Consider the following 13,940-nt stretch of genomic DNA (forward strand, 5'->3'; position numbering starts at 1 on the left):
TTCTTTCCTGTGGAACATAGACCAGGAGGGAATTCTCAGGTCAGTGAATAAGAAAAAAAACATGGAGCCGCGAATGACAGGTAGTCTTTCGATTAACATATCATCAAGAAACTGTTCGGTGACCATCGCCACCATGCCAGGGATGCGTATCCCCTACCGCGATCGCGCGTGTTGTGTCACCACGGAGTACCTGTTCTGGTCAGTGGCGTTACCAATGAGATGCGATCTACGAATCCATACGTGAAAATCCCTCCGATTGCCAATGCAATGCGCCATAGACAGCCATCGTTGACAGATTTCCGATCCACGATCTAGCCAAGCCCGACAATGCAACACGTCTTCAAATGCCCAACCATCATGCTACTCACAGCCCCCGCATGGTTGATGATCAGCTGGGATAGTGTAATCATGCACGCCATCATGCCGATCTATTGAATATTAGGACCTTTCACGAAATCTACACGGGGGTCACTCGCCGCTAGAATGAGGATCCACGTCTCCCCGCTGGTCGCTGGCCAGACCGTCATGTCTTCTGAGAATGGGATCACGTACAAAAGTAGCAGTACGCTAGCCGGCGCTTGATTGAATAGCAACTGCATGCTGTTAAGTTCCATGGTCTTGTAGTACGCGCCTGCGTAGATTGTATAGACTGCGCTGCTCAGAACCCCAGCAAAGAAGAAGATGACTCCTCGTATCGATGTTGTATGTCTGCCGCTAGACTTCCCCAGGGCACCATTGAACGAGACAATGCCAACACCGACGCATGCTAGTACCAAAGCAATAGCGGCGCCTCGGGAAATGGTAGTCTTCAAAGTCATGTAGTTGAGGACGACGACACATGGCGTGAGCAGGACACCGGCGATTTGATAGAACGCAACCGAGGAGTGAGCGAAATACAAGTTGGGTAGGATTACATTAAACGCAAAACCCGCTGCTAAGGGCGGGATCCTCAGGAAAGGAACGCTCTTCGGCTGGAACAAGTCGAAGCCAGGTCTTGAGATGAGGAAGAGAGTCAAACCGGCGACGGAAAAGTAGAACGCGGCAAATGTGACCTGTGCGTATTTGAAAGACGGGTTGTGAAATAATTGCTTGTTCGTGAAGACCTGGATGAGCGTCAGTTTGGGATCTGCAGAACATCGTCCCGCGTCCACTTACAATTCCAATTGTAGCGACGACATTTGTTACACATGCAACCAGGAGCGGGCCATGGGATCCGCTAGATAGTTTTGATATAACCCGTGGAATTCCTACTTCGGCTTTCTCCTCGCCCACCAGTTCCGCAATCTCTTCCTTATTTGAGGCCATGGTAGATATATGGCGAAGGACACATCCCGATGCTGAATTGATTGAATGCAAAAGTCGGCTCCTGCGGGGAAAACGACAGGATTTAAGGAAGGGGGGGCGCTTCTCCAACGCCCTTGAAACACTGCATTCTCCATACCCGCATTGGAACACAATCAAAGGTCGCCTTACTTGGGCGCTTATCTGTTAAACGTGTGCTTTCCGAGGTCGAAAACCTTCCGATACCGCATTCAGGAAAACCATAGGTTCAGGAGGCGATCATGGGAGGATTCCAACACTGGCAACCCGCATCAGGCACGATTCTCATCGGCGTGTTGAAAGGCAACGATGCTGATATGGCGTAGCAGCGACGAGCCTCGGGTCTCGCTTCTTCACGGATAACGGGGAGTGGAAGAATGCTCCTCTCCTCACGGGGACGACGCGATTTGAGCCTCGCTCGGATACCAAGAACATCTTGGTGACAGGAGGGGCTGGTTTTATGTGAGTACCATACTTATCAACGGCACAGCACCAGGACACTTACCAGAGCATCATAGTCCGAGCTGGGTGGTCCGTCATTTGGTCGTGACCTACCCCGAATATAACGTGGTGTCTTTTGACAAGTTGGAGTACTGCTCATCGCTGAACAATACGCGAATGTTGGATAATTATCCCAACTTCCGGTTCTTCCACGGCGATATTTGTAATCCGGCCGACGTTCTCACGGCGCTCCAGAGAGAGAAGATCGATACCATCCTGCATTTCGCGGCCCAGTCACATGTGGACTTGAGCTTCGGCAACTCGTACAACTTCACGGTGAACAATGTGGTGGGCACGCATGTTCTGCTGGAATGTGCGAACCACAAGACCGTGAACATCAAGCGCTTCATCCACATGAGTACGGATGAGGTGTACGGTGAGGTGGGCGATGACGACGAAGATCTCCTCGAGCACAGCGTTCTGTCTCCAACGAACCCGTACGCTGCCAGCAAAGCTGCCGCGGAAATGATGGTGACGGCGTATATGAGGAGTTTCCGGTCGCCGGTGATCATAGTTCGAGGCAACAATGTCTACGGTCCTCATCAATATCCCGAGAGTGAGTGTTCGGTCTATCGAGAGGGGTTCATCAGCTGACAACATCCTAGAGGTCATCCCCAAGTTCATTAACCTGCTGATGCGCGGAAAGAGGCTCGTCCTCCATGGTGATGGGCTGAACAGTAGACGTTACGTGTACGCCTCCGATGCTGCCGACGCGATTGACACGATCCTACACAAAGGCTCGGTCGGGCAGATCTTCAACGTCGGTTCAGCGGACGAAGTCACCAATATGGAGCTGTGTTACAAGCTCCTGAAGGTCTTCGGAATCCAAGATTCCGACGTCGCTAAATCCATCGAATACACGAAAGATCGTCCGTTCAACGACCGCCGGTATGCCGTGGACGATTCCAAGCTGAAGCAGCTCGGATGGGAGCAGAAAGTCCGGTTTGATGAAGGACTGCAGCGGACCGTGCAGTGGTATAAGGCCCACCGACACTGGTGGGGAGATATCTCAAGTATCCTCAGTCCGTTCCCAGAGATTCAAGGTCTAGCTGCTGATGTGCAACTGAACGAAGTGTCGGGACCGGAAACAAATTGGAAGAACGGCTCGAGTGCACCTGGAGGCCGTCAGTCATCCCCTTTGCGAGAACTCAGCGGAAACATGATGTTTGGGAAGATTGAGGAGGTAATCAATTCCAAGAAGCGCAAGGTTGATACCATAGCATAGATTGGCACCACGAGGTCCTGGGGTCCTGGAGGGCGGTTGTCTCATCACAAAGTATCAGTCAGCTTTGCAGTCATTTCGGTATCTGGGAACCTGGCGTACCATGATTTTTTCCTAGATGCATCAACCAATTCCAAGTACCAATCAGAATTTTGAGTTTCCTGTTCAAATGTCGGAGCTATCAGGTGAGAGCTACGAGCTGTTCGGTCACAGTTCGAATATGGTGCCATGAGGCTGCGTTTCATGGAATATATTCCGCTTCTAGGCTACGGCAACGCTAGGCCTTTCCCTTCCGGCTCGACTTATCCAAGCACACGAGAGCTATCTTCTGCAGCATTCCCGTTTGATCACCCGCCCTTTCGCGGAGGAATCGGGGTAGCCACCGCGGGTTTCACGCCTTGCTGACCTTTCTTCTTCATATACGCCTCTAGATGTTTCCTGACCTGGACCAAGCTGGTTTGCTTGTCCTTTTCGGCCTGACAATCCTCTAATCTATACGGCGATTTGATGATGACCGCGTCGTTCACAATGATAGCCTGACCGTGCCATCGAGTGGGGAATCTGTGTTCGAGTTAGTTTTAGAGAGCAATAGATACTGTTGGAGGATGGAAGAGCATACATCCTGTGTAGCGCGTCAAATATCTCCTGCGCTTCCCTAGTTACGCCCTTTCCCCGCGTCATATCCTGTTCTTTCAACTTCCGAATGGCCGCCTCTTCTCTCGCCTTCAGCGCCCCAATATCGACCTTGGAGATAGCCGGTACTGCGGTCTCGAAGATTGCTGCATCGCGTTGCGAGCCATCCGCCGAAAGGCTTAGGACTTCGAATGACTTGATCTGCGAGACGGGTATTATGTGGTAATCGCCCGGCTGGTTTGATGCATTTGGATTCGGAGGAGGGGGCGCGGTGTTAATTGCCACAAGGTTGGTGGCAGAACATGCGGTGAAGAGGGTGCCCTCAAGGACAACGTCTGAGGAAGTGGTGATCCTGACTCTGCGACAGGTTAGTTCGACGGATGGGGAGAATTTCAGCTCATGGTGCCGCCAGAAAGATCGCTAAGGGAACACCAGCTTCGCGATGATATATATCTGATTAACAAGACTATGACGAGGTCACGTACCTTGCACCAATCGCTTTTGCGAGAGCCATATCTGGCTCGGTGAAACCGGACTTGGTCGCCGGTGGCTTTCCACCGATGGACTGCCGTTTGCTCTCGGCCATGATTTCCACTCTACAGAGATCGTTGCGCTCCGTCTGTATCTTCCTACTTCGGCTCGTCGATCCGCTCAATCAAGGGAATACGCGAGGATCGACATGAAGCGGGCGACGGCGCGAGTCGAGATGATGTCCCTGAACCGGAACACCTGGAAAATGGAAGCTGAAGAGACCCGAAACACCAGCAAAGAAGTAGAACGAATGAGACGAAGGGGCCGTGAAGGCTATGAAAATATGAGCCTTCCCAAGCTCGATGATGGAGGCTCAAAGTGGTGGGAGATTCTCTCCATGTTGCGGACGAGGTGAAAGGACGTGTTTGGGCAATCGATAGGGACGGCAAGTTCCGTCTGTCACTTCCCATCAGGAGTTCAGGACGTCACAGACTCACAGGGCGTCACAGTCACATCTTCAACACCTGGGCACAGATGTGGATGGGTTTCAGGAGGCATCACTTGGCCATGATGTTGTGATCAATACCGTGAAACTGCTGCAGCATTGCTTTGCCATGGCATGCAGCACTGCCCTAGTATTCCCCTATTCAGACCGGAATTGTCATGCATCCCGATCGTGCTCCGCCACGAACATCGATTATTGCAACCACGCGCGAGTCCCGGTACTAGTTCGTCCACTTTCCGCATTTCGCTAATGGGGATAACTACAGGTACGTTACAAAAAATATTCGAAAAAGCCGTAACAGCATGCTTGCGCGTGCTCTCATGGAAGACATCGTTCCATCATCAATCACCAGTTGTGGGTTAGGGGGACGTTCGGGAGGGAACGATCCAGCCAGTTGCCTGGGACTCTCTCCACCAACCGTTCTCGCTCCAACGCCCCCAGATTCACCCCTTCCGCCAGAAAGGTACCCAAAACAGCTGAATTTAACGCCGAAGCCCGCACAAGTTCTTGCGAGGGGAAGATCGTTGGGGTAGACGTCATCACACTAACCCATCGTATAGTGAAAGGGCGCTAACGATGGTCTCGTCGCGTTTCGATCCCTCTTTGAATTCGGCCATGTCCAGGCTGCCGTTCTCGTCCTTGTCCATCATGCGGAAGATTTTCCGTACGCGCTTTTCCGGCGTGTCTTCGTCTTCGGGTAACTTCACCATGGATCCAACCTGACGTGACGGGTTAGTCTCGCACTGCGCAGGCGCATGTTCGATTGAAGACGCACCATTTTGTAGATGGCTTCCACGATCGCCAGCATTTCGTCGTAGCTGATCTTTCCGTCGCCATCAATGTCGTATAGCTGGAATGCCCAGTCCAGTTTGTCTTCCATTTTCCCTCGGCTCGTTACGCTTAGCGCGCATATGAACTCCTTGAAATCGATCGACCCGGATTTGTCGGCATCGAACACATTGAATACGTAATCGGCAAATGATGAGGGGTCGCCGAAGGGAAAGAATTGCTTATATATTTTCTGGAATTCTTCTTTGGTGAGCATGCCCGAGGGGCAGTCTTTTAGAAAGCCTATCGAATGTGTCAGTAGAATGTTACGTGGACAAGCGACGCCCCCTAACTCAATGCAGCCATTGCGCAGTAGACGGACCTTTGTACCATTGCTGGAGTTCCTTCTTGTCGAAATGGGTGGCCTTTTGCAGGTCCGCCAGCTCTTGCTGGGAGAGTTTACTCTGACTGCGAGGGAAATGTCAGCTTGCGCTTCCCCTCAATACGGCTCGCTGTATAATTGCGCCATTTCGAACATTTGATCGAGCGGAAGACAGGTATGAAGTGCTGGTAACTCGATTGTGGGAAGACACCTCCAACCGCGCTCACCCGCAGATGCCAACGCTGAAGCGGGATGGACGGGAACGGGGATCGTCGGGTCGACCGGTTTGCGCGAACGAAGATATCGTATAAAGGAATGCAACGGGAACTTACGACTTTCCCATATTGGCGATCGGATCCTCGTTGCGCCAACGGCAACGGTCTCAGATTTCGAGCAGCGGTTTGGGAGAGGGACTCGATTCCACGCGGGCGTAAACAGAGGATTGGGAATTGAGAGGGGAGAGATTATAATTCCAAGTGGCAGGAGTCTTTAAGAGGCAATATTCAGGAAAAGGCGCAGTCGCGGAGGCGAAAGAGGGGAACGTACGGAGTATGATTGATGTACCTGTGTCGAGTTGGAGGTAACAGTGGTATCTGAGGTGGTGGGCATCAGGCATGTCATGGTGTGGAGTGTGGACTGACAGACCCAGACCCTCCTCCTGGTGGTGGTGCCGGTGGTGGTGCCCGTACCATAGTAGTAACTAGTAAGGACGTGAGCCGTGAGGTCAACCAAGCGCCGTCCCAGCGGAGTCTAACCGAATTAAGTTGCAACGTACTGACAGTGTGAGGCGCAGCAACTTAACCCTCCAGAACATTTTTCACCTGTATCATCATTATCATTTGCTACATCTTGAGCACGGCATGGTCAAGCTGCCAATGAGGAACAGCGATGGGCACCGTGCCGGGATTCACCCATTCTAGATGCTCCGATCACTAATCTGTATGGCCTGGACCTGCATCTTCGCTACAACTTTGCTGCATACCCAACATCTGTCCAACCTGACATCCTCCTGGAGTTGGGCATCCCCATACTCCGAAGTCTCACACCCAGTCCAGTCTCGCGCCTACATATGGGACATCGTAACGACGTATAGTTCCACCACAGTAAAGGAAACAACGTGTTAGTCTCTCGTTGCTCCATGAGAGGAGCTGCAGTCACCACCACCAATATGACAAGCGCAAGGCGACGGGAGGATTCAGTCGGTCGTGGCAGGCGCCGCTTCAATCAGAGGACTAAGATGGCGGAAACGGGGAATCCCCAATCGTAAACCAAACATCAGCGCAGTCCAACACTTCAACCAACAATCCGTCAAGTGTTGCGATTTACTCTCCTATTTTGGCCTATTAGAGTCTATTCCGTCATTTGGTTACCCGGTGTCCTCTATTGTTCCTTTCCACTGATTCGCTATGGTCTTCATTGTTACACCTATTGTCCTCACCATCATCATCGGCACGCTAATCTACCGTCACTATCGACCCGATCCCTATGTGAAGTCTTTCGTATGCCCTGAGGAGGATATAATACAAACGAACGGATGCTTAGGTCCAAAGGACTGTCTCTATGCCCACCCGAATGACTGTTACTCCTACATACAGTGCGTTCACGACCCAGAAGACGACACCTGGAAGCCGTTGTGGCTACCATGTCAAGGAGGACTAGAATGGAACGACATTGAGAAGATCTGCGATTGGCGAGACAAGTCAACCTGTCGTCGAGGAATGCGCCAGAAGATGCAGAAGGTAGTGACATCTCCACGATGATCGAGACCTGTTTGCCAAGCCTGACATTTCACAGTTCAAGCGAGCTACTTCCCAGAGGGTGAGGGCCCCGCAGAATTGGTTCGCACATCATGTCAAACAAACCCATGTGCCCTCCACTGCCGGTTATGGACCGAAACCGCGCTCGCCCGGCGAAGGAAACTCGCCCAATGAAGGAAATACGACTTCTTCCAACGCAGCCCAAGCTCATTCGGAACCGCACACCGCTGAGACCTTGATCCCTATGCCTAACACTTATGTACATGGCAAAGACCCTATGATGGTGGATCCGGTCCTGGATATCATTGACGAGATCATTCACGGTCCAGGGCGTCTCACCTTTGATTCACGATAGTCGGCCGTGGGGTGGGGCTCGATTGCAAGCTAGTCTGGAGGAACGCCGTGGCAGTCATGGTTCAAACGGACACGGAAATCAATCCTAAGCAAGAGAAGCGGGATCGGACCTGGAACCGTGATCTTATTGAAACGATCGGCTGCTTTTGTAGATTACAATGAAGTCTTCCCATGTTCCATGAACAACACTCTAATATCCGCTCCAATTGCATGCTTAGACCGCCCAATGCTAGTTCAGCTGCAACATGTATCATCTGAATCTGAAAATTAGCAGATGACTACAGGAGGAGGAAACAGGGCTCATAATAATACGACGGCTTAGGCCTGGCTCAGTGGCCCCTCCGGGGGGGAAGAAATTGAGTTACCTTTCTTGGCATTCCCCTAAGCACAGTTCCCACGATCTTAACCAGAACGCGGCGGAGAATTCACTAAAACAGATCTCTAGTAGTTGCTTAATTAGGAAAAGAGCATACTTTTTGGTATTATGTTGTTTTTGAGCGAATTGGGCCTGCCTGTAATAATGGTGGTGATGGTTGGGGGAATGCCAAGAAACGTAATTCAATTTCGTCCCCCCGGAGGGGCCTGGGCTGATCAATAAGGCATCAACGGGCGACATAGTGAGGCAACAAGGCACCATATTGACCTCACTCACTCACTCACTCACTCACATTAGTTGAATTGAAACATTGGGAGAGTAAAACGTCGATACTGTTGCACCTTGGTACAACTGAGGATGATGGGTTCAGTACTTTATTTGGCACCTGATACAATTCCCGAACTCAAAGACCGGATTCCACTCTCTTGATATAAAACCGCTCTCGCCAATCTGGGTATATCTAGAACAGCCACCAATGCAGCAACGGTCCACAGTCTCTGACTACCTCTAGAACCTGCTGGCAGAAATCAAACTCGGTTCATGAAGCCATAGAAACCCTCCGAAGATGGACACCATCCTCCAAACGCAATTCGACCGCGTCGAAACCGCCCTCAACGCTCTCATCGACTCCATCACCACCTACAACCCCCAACCCTCCACCGCCACCGACCTCCTCGCCGCCGACTCCGACCTCAGCTCCGGCCTCGCCCTCCTCGAACGCCACCAGCACAACCACACCTACATCCTCACCCTCCGCTCCCAGATCACCCACCTCGAGGAGCACATCCAATCCACCCTCCGCCGCGTCGCCGACACGCGCAAGGAGCTGCTAGCCGCGAAGCCGACGCCGTCCACCCCGTCGGACGAAGATGCGGCGAAACCCCGTCCCGTCACCGTCGATGAGCTGCTGTTCTATGCGAGGAATATCAGCCGCTTTACCGTCCCCCCGACGCAAGCACTGAGTGAGCCACCGCCGCCCGCACCTGTGACGGAAACATTGCCGCACGGCGAACAGGGGCAGGAGATGGGGGCGGGAATGTCGGCGTTAGGTGCGGACGGACGGCGGACGGAGGACAAGGGCGAGGTGGAGGCGACGAGGCGGGGGATGGGCGTCGGGTGGAAGAGCTTGACGGAGGACCAGCGCGTGTGGCTGGATCAGATGTCGCGGGCGCCGTTTATGCCGTGGCCGAATGAGGAGAGTATCAAGAACGGGACGCTGGCGGCGATCAGGGGGGTGAAACCGGTGTGGATGGAAGAGGGGAAGGTGGAGACGGAGGTTTTAGATAGTGGCGTGGAGGAGAATCGGGAGGAGACGGCGGTTCCGGCAAAGGCTGCAGACGTTGGGACTGGGGGGGTTAGTAGGCCGAGAGAGACGGTGCCGCAGCAAGAGCCGTCGTTAGGGTTCGATCTATATGATCCGGATGAATGAATGGCATCGATTTAACAGTATACAATCAAGCCAGATACCCAACCCATAGCTGAACAAGTCTTCACTAAGGCTCAAGCGAATGATGTTATATTATAATAATAGCCTGGCAATACAGACTCAGCTATGGATGACAAAACTTATTCGTCTTCGGGGTTAGTGGCTGCTATCGCCTATCCCTCCTCCCCACTCTCTGCTCCCTCAAATTCATCCAGGCCCCATCCACAATCCACCTCACAATACAGGCCTCCCTGACCGCTGCGCACCTGCCGAATCTTGCGCGCAATCTCCCTTGCCAACTGCTCCTGCAAGATCCACTGCCTCACCTGTTGCAGCGACGCATCCGGTTGGATCGGGATGCTCGGCCGCCCGGATTTCCAGCGCTTGCGGAGGTAGTCCAGCAGCTCGATCGAGATCATGCCGGCCGGCAGGCTCTGGATGGCGCCCGCGTCGGACGGGATCCAGCCTTGCGACATGTTGATGTAGCGGATCTGCCGCCAGTACGAGTTGAAGTCTGGGCCGGGCGGCTCGGTGAAATATGCTTCGAATTCGGACGAGGCGCCCTCCCAGTTGTGGTCTTGGGATAACGTCAGCCAAGGACGGGTTGACCGTGCATCTGGACCGTGGAGTGAGGTCGGGTTGTTGTTCCCATAGATCAGAACTTTGAGCCACTGGTGGCAGCCTTCGAGGTCGAGCCAGCGTAGGCAGTAGGTGTTTTTGCTCAACTGCCGGAGGATGCTGGCGGCTTCGTGCCAGTCTTCATCCATAGCAGAGTACATGTGTGTGCCTCCAAGGCTCACTTCGCCAGGGGCGCGGTCGGCTACCACGACGGCGGTGGTCGCATGGGGGGTCCTTGTTGGCACTGGCCAGTATGCCAGTGAAAGGTGGGTGAGTGTTGCGAAATGTTTTGAGAAGGATAGCAAATCGGACCATGATGCGGACTTTGCGGAGGGATTGGCGAGGGAGAGCCGGGTCAAACAAGGGAATCGTAGGTTTAGCGACGCGGGTAGAGCTACACCACCGCTCTCTGGTTCAGCATCCCAGGACAAGGGAATCTCGTCTTCGGGAAATCGCGCTTTCGATGTCTGAGCCGATTCAACTTTCCGCTTGGCATTCCCAGATGACTCGAAATATCTCTTCAGATCTAGGCAACTCAGTCTGCCGCCCAGTAAGCCTGATAAGTTCAAGAACTCGACTTCGTCCCCTCCAGTTGCCCCTTCAAGTTCCTCATTTGTGAGGAAAAGTGTCTTGAGGCCAACAAGGTCAATTCCATCATACGGGCCGAAGATACCGATGTAGGCTAGAAGCTGGCTCTTTAGTGTTCCTGAAAGAGTGGCTAAGTTCAATTGCTCATATTCCACAATGAACTCCCAATTTGCCGCCATGCTCTTTAGCGTCATATCTGAAAGACTCCCAGGGGTTGGCATGTATACTGCATCATCCGCTCGATTCGACTTGCTGGAAGATTCACCCTTGAGTCTGGTACTCGAAAACGTCCATCGCACACCAGGATGCGTCCTCCGCCTTCGAAGCGCATCGTCAATGCGCTGGTTGGCTCGGAGTTTCACGTCCTCGGGCGCATGTCTGCTACGGTCCAGATCATCGAGATCACCGGTCAACCAGCTCTGCGGTGCAGCCGGACCCGGCGGAGGCCTTGCTGCCCTTTGGATGGCATTCGCAGCTGCATGTCGCAGAGGTGTCGGCGCCATGGGACGAGCGTTGGTGCCATGTTGCCCTCGACGCTGAGGAGGCCGTGGTCGCGGAGCGTCGCTTTCAGGGATATCAAGGATCTGTCGTATGTTCGGGGGAAGGGTTGGGGAGGAAACGATTCGTTCTACCGCCGCTCGTTTGGCCGCGGTTGGTGGTGGGGTGGAGGCGTGACGGTGGCGGGCGAGGAGATCATTCACAGAGACATCTTGCCGCGATGAGCTGGCGGATGGATTAGAGTACGAACCGGACGGAGCCGTGTTCTTGTAATGAGCGGATTGTGAGAAGCGCTGCTTCTTCGGCATAAGGAAACGATACCCAAGCGGTCCAACTGGGCAGGCGATGCCGCCTGACCCTTACTGATGGAGTGGACGTTGCTGTATTCAGATGTTCCAGAGACAAGGAAACCTGAATGTCTAATAATGTTTTGCACAACGCAAATGAAACAAAATCCACACACTATCGGTCCAAGAAAGACTAATATTGTCCCAGAGAATGAAAGGTGTTCTACAGGACTTGAGATGGAGTCACTCCAGCCCAGTCATCCAATATCTCATCCAGATCCAATCCATGTCGCAGCTCGATTTGGCGCCTTGTTGCCTCAGGCTAATATCATCTTCAACAGAATGATGATGATCAGGCCAGACCAACTCAGATCAAAGTTTGATGAACAAAATGATATTGATTCCATCGTCTTACAAGCTTAGCCGCCGAAAGGATACATAACAGAATACAGATCCTAATTATCCAGATGAGATGACAGCTCCGTGACAAAACAATCCCCCGTAGATCCTCAGTCTTCAACTCCTAATCTTTTCCCCATCCTCAACTCCAACAGTAGCTCATTTTATTCGGCTTCACCTATCCGAACCTCCAAAACATCCTTCCCAACTCCGACCTGCATCAGCGCGAAAACCGCCTCGCAATTCTGATCAGTGATGATCGTAGATGACGGGAAAATCTTGGGATCCCGTCCCTCTCGTGCCCAGCGGACCGTGAGCTTCGTCACTTCTTCGCTCTGCGATCGGTTGTACTTGGACAAGAGCTCCTGACAGTTGGGAGAGTCCCGGCATGCCATGATATCTTGCTTGAGTAGCGCAAGTTTGGTTTGCGGACTGATGAAAAGCACTTCATGTCGTGCAGATCCCTCGAAGGTGAAGACCACGGGAAACGACATGATTGCTTGCGATGTATTTGTCGATGAACTGGATCTGGCTCAGCTGGTTAGAACTTTGTTGTCAAGTTCAGGGAACCCAAAACTTTTACTAGTATTGAAACCGGATGCTAGCCAAAATGTAGTTTAATCCAATACGCATAAAAATAGAACTACAAAAACTTCACGGCTTTCTCGACCCTTTAATAGTGCGAAACTGGGCGGAGGCAATTCCGTTTTACAAACGACGTCACCGCCGACTTCCCCAGACTTCGACCCTGGACTATCTCGACACCACTAATCCGCCCTCCTTAGCTAAGGCATGACAGCTTCCGTCTTCTTGACGGGCGAACAAACTAAGGAATGAAAGCAAACAGAAGCCACACACGACATCACGGGTGGGGGGAAAGAGGTACAAGTTTCATTGCAATACCGTTAATTACCGTATATACACTCCGAAGCCCCAAAATATGCTGCTGCTGCGTGAGGTTCATCCCATTTCCATTCCCACCCTGACCTTCACAAAAACGCCTCCGACCTGATCGATGAAACCTCGCTCCGTACGTCGTCCCCAATGCTGGGCACTCCTAACAAATCCACAGCACCTTTCGAACCAGGAACGACGTCAACTACAAAAAACCCTTTGTCGCACTGACCCGTCTCAATTGCCGGTTCGGCGGCGGACCTTCACCATCTAGCCCTCCAATCGCCTGCGGCGATGGTCCGATGGAGCTCCCTCTTCTGCTTCGGACGTCCCCAGCTTCGCTCACGGCGATCAGGCCGCCCTGACCAGCCCGCAGACTGCCTCGCTCGACGCGGAGGCCTTTCCACCCTTCGAGTTCGCGTTCTAGTCGAAGGCAGCGCTCCTTCTCCTCCCGGAGTTCGCGTTCGGCCCGCTTGGCGGCGAGTTGCGATGCGGAGTCGGTGGACTGCAGCTCGTCGATGGTCTGAAGGAGGCCGGAGATCTTATCGCGAGCTTTGTTGATGTCCTCGGTGAGAGACCCATTCTGCTTCTCGCGTCGATCGATCTGGCTCTGAAGGTCGCGGACCGTGCGGTCGATGTTGCGGGAGGATTTGGCGGATGCGGCGGAGTTGTTCATGGCATCTTCGAGAGACTTCTCGAGCTATGGAAATGTTAGAGAAACTTGGGTGATGATGGATGGATGCGAAACTTACCTCTTGGATCCTGCCGTTCAAGTATCTCACGTCATAGCTCACGGATGAATAGCCCTTCGTCTCAAGGTCCACGACCTTGAGCTGCAAGTCTTTGGCTGATTTCTCCAGCGCTGCCTTCTCTTTGTGCAGCTGAACGTTCTGTTCTCGCTCCAAGGCAATGTCCTTCTGTGTGTCCTGGGCAAGTGCTTC

General features: G+C 52.8%; 7 protein-coding genes across 7 annotated transcripts; 2 read left to right on the forward strand and 5 right to left on the reverse strand.

The window, feature by feature from the left end:
* Nucleotides 1-16: 16 nt before the first annotated feature.
* P152DRAFT_133056 (uncharacterized protein) lies at nucleotides 17-1,427 on the reverse strand. Its single transcript, XM_033673785.1, has 4 exons — nucleotides 1,156-1,427; nucleotides 477-1,103; nucleotides 241-428; nucleotides 17-190 (listed from the first exon to the last, which is right to left on the reverse strand). The coding sequence occupies exons 1-3, from the start codon at nucleotides 1,303-1,305 to the stop codon at nucleotides 312-314; spliced, it is 894 nt and encodes a 297-aa protein (XP_033538297.1). The 5' UTR covers nucleotides 1,306-1,427; the 3' UTR covers nucleotides 17-190; nucleotides 241-311.
* A 1,963-nt stretch (nucleotides 1,428-3,390) lies between these two features.
* P152DRAFT_388996 (uncharacterized protein) lies at nucleotides 3,391-4,006 on the reverse strand (the record flags this gene model as incomplete). The annotated part of the gene is made up of 2 exons (XM_033675961.1): nucleotides 3,391-3,604; nucleotides 3,663-4,006. Coding segments are annotated over 2 exons (558 nt in total), but the record flags the coding sequence as incomplete, so codon positions are not given.
* Nucleotides 4,007-5,103: 1,097 nt separating this feature from the next.
* P152DRAFT_133222 (neuronal calcium sensor 1) lies at nucleotides 5,104-6,282 on the reverse strand. Its single transcript, XM_033673786.1, has 4 exons — nucleotides 6,138-6,282; nucleotides 5,803-5,888; nucleotides 5,428-5,723; nucleotides 5,104-5,371 (listed from the first exon to the last, which is right to left on the reverse strand). The coding sequence occupies exons 1-4, from the start codon at nucleotides 6,143-6,145 to the stop codon at nucleotides 5,192-5,194; spliced, it is 570 nt and encodes a 189-aa protein (XP_033538299.1). The 5' UTR covers nucleotides 6,146-6,282; the 3' UTR covers nucleotides 5,104-5,191.
* Nucleotides 6,283-7,067: 785 nt separating this feature from the next.
* On the forward strand, nucleotides 7,068-8,094 carry P152DRAFT_133332 (uncharacterized protein). Its single transcript, XM_033673787.1, has 2 exons — nucleotides 7,068-7,541; nucleotides 7,597-8,094. The coding sequence occupies exons 1-2, from the start codon at nucleotides 7,209-7,211 to the stop codon at nucleotides 7,912-7,914; spliced, it is 651 nt and encodes a 216-aa protein (XP_033538300.1). The 5' UTR covers nucleotides 7,068-7,208; the 3' UTR covers nucleotides 7,915-8,094.
* Nucleotides 8,095-8,603: 509 nt separating this feature from the next.
* On the forward strand, nucleotides 8,604-9,933 carry P152DRAFT_454900 (uncharacterized protein). Its single transcript, XM_033678675.1, has one exon. It carries the CDS (start codon nucleotides 8,855-8,857, stop codon nucleotides 9,716-9,718), a length of 864 nt encoding a protein of 287 aa, XP_033538301.1. The 5' UTR covers nucleotides 8,604-8,854; the 3' UTR covers nucleotides 9,719-9,933.
* P152DRAFT_454901 (uncharacterized protein) lies at nucleotides 9,554-11,941 on the reverse strand. Its single transcript, XM_033678676.1, has one exon. It carries the CDS (start codon nucleotides 11,725-11,727, stop codon nucleotides 9,889-9,891), a length of 1,839 nt encoding a protein of 612 aa, XP_033538302.1. The 5' UTR covers nucleotides 11,728-11,941; the 3' UTR covers nucleotides 9,554-9,888.
* A 146-nt stretch (nucleotides 11,942-12,087) lies between these two features.
* On the reverse strand, nucleotides 12,088-12,744 carry P152DRAFT_454902 (uncharacterized protein). The gene is made up of 2 exons (XM_033678677.1): nucleotides 12,689-12,744; nucleotides 12,088-12,633 (listed from the first exon to the last, which is right to left on the reverse strand). Exon 2 carries the CDS (start codon nucleotides 12,597-12,599, stop codon nucleotides 12,270-12,272), a length of 330 nt encoding a protein of 109 aa, XP_033538303.1. The 5' UTR covers nucleotides 12,600-12,633; nucleotides 12,689-12,744; the 3' UTR covers nucleotides 12,088-12,269.
* Nucleotides 12,745-13,940: the final 1,196 nt, after the last annotated feature.

The sequence above is a fragment of the Eremomyces bilateralis genome (assembly GCF_010015585.1).
Source record: "Eremomyces bilateralis CBS 781.70 unplaced genomic scaffold P152scaffold_2, whole genome shotgun sequence".
Taxonomy (NCBI): Eukaryota; Fungi; Ascomycota; class Dothideomycetes; order Eremomycetales; family Eremomycetaceae; genus Eremomyces; species Eremomyces bilateralis.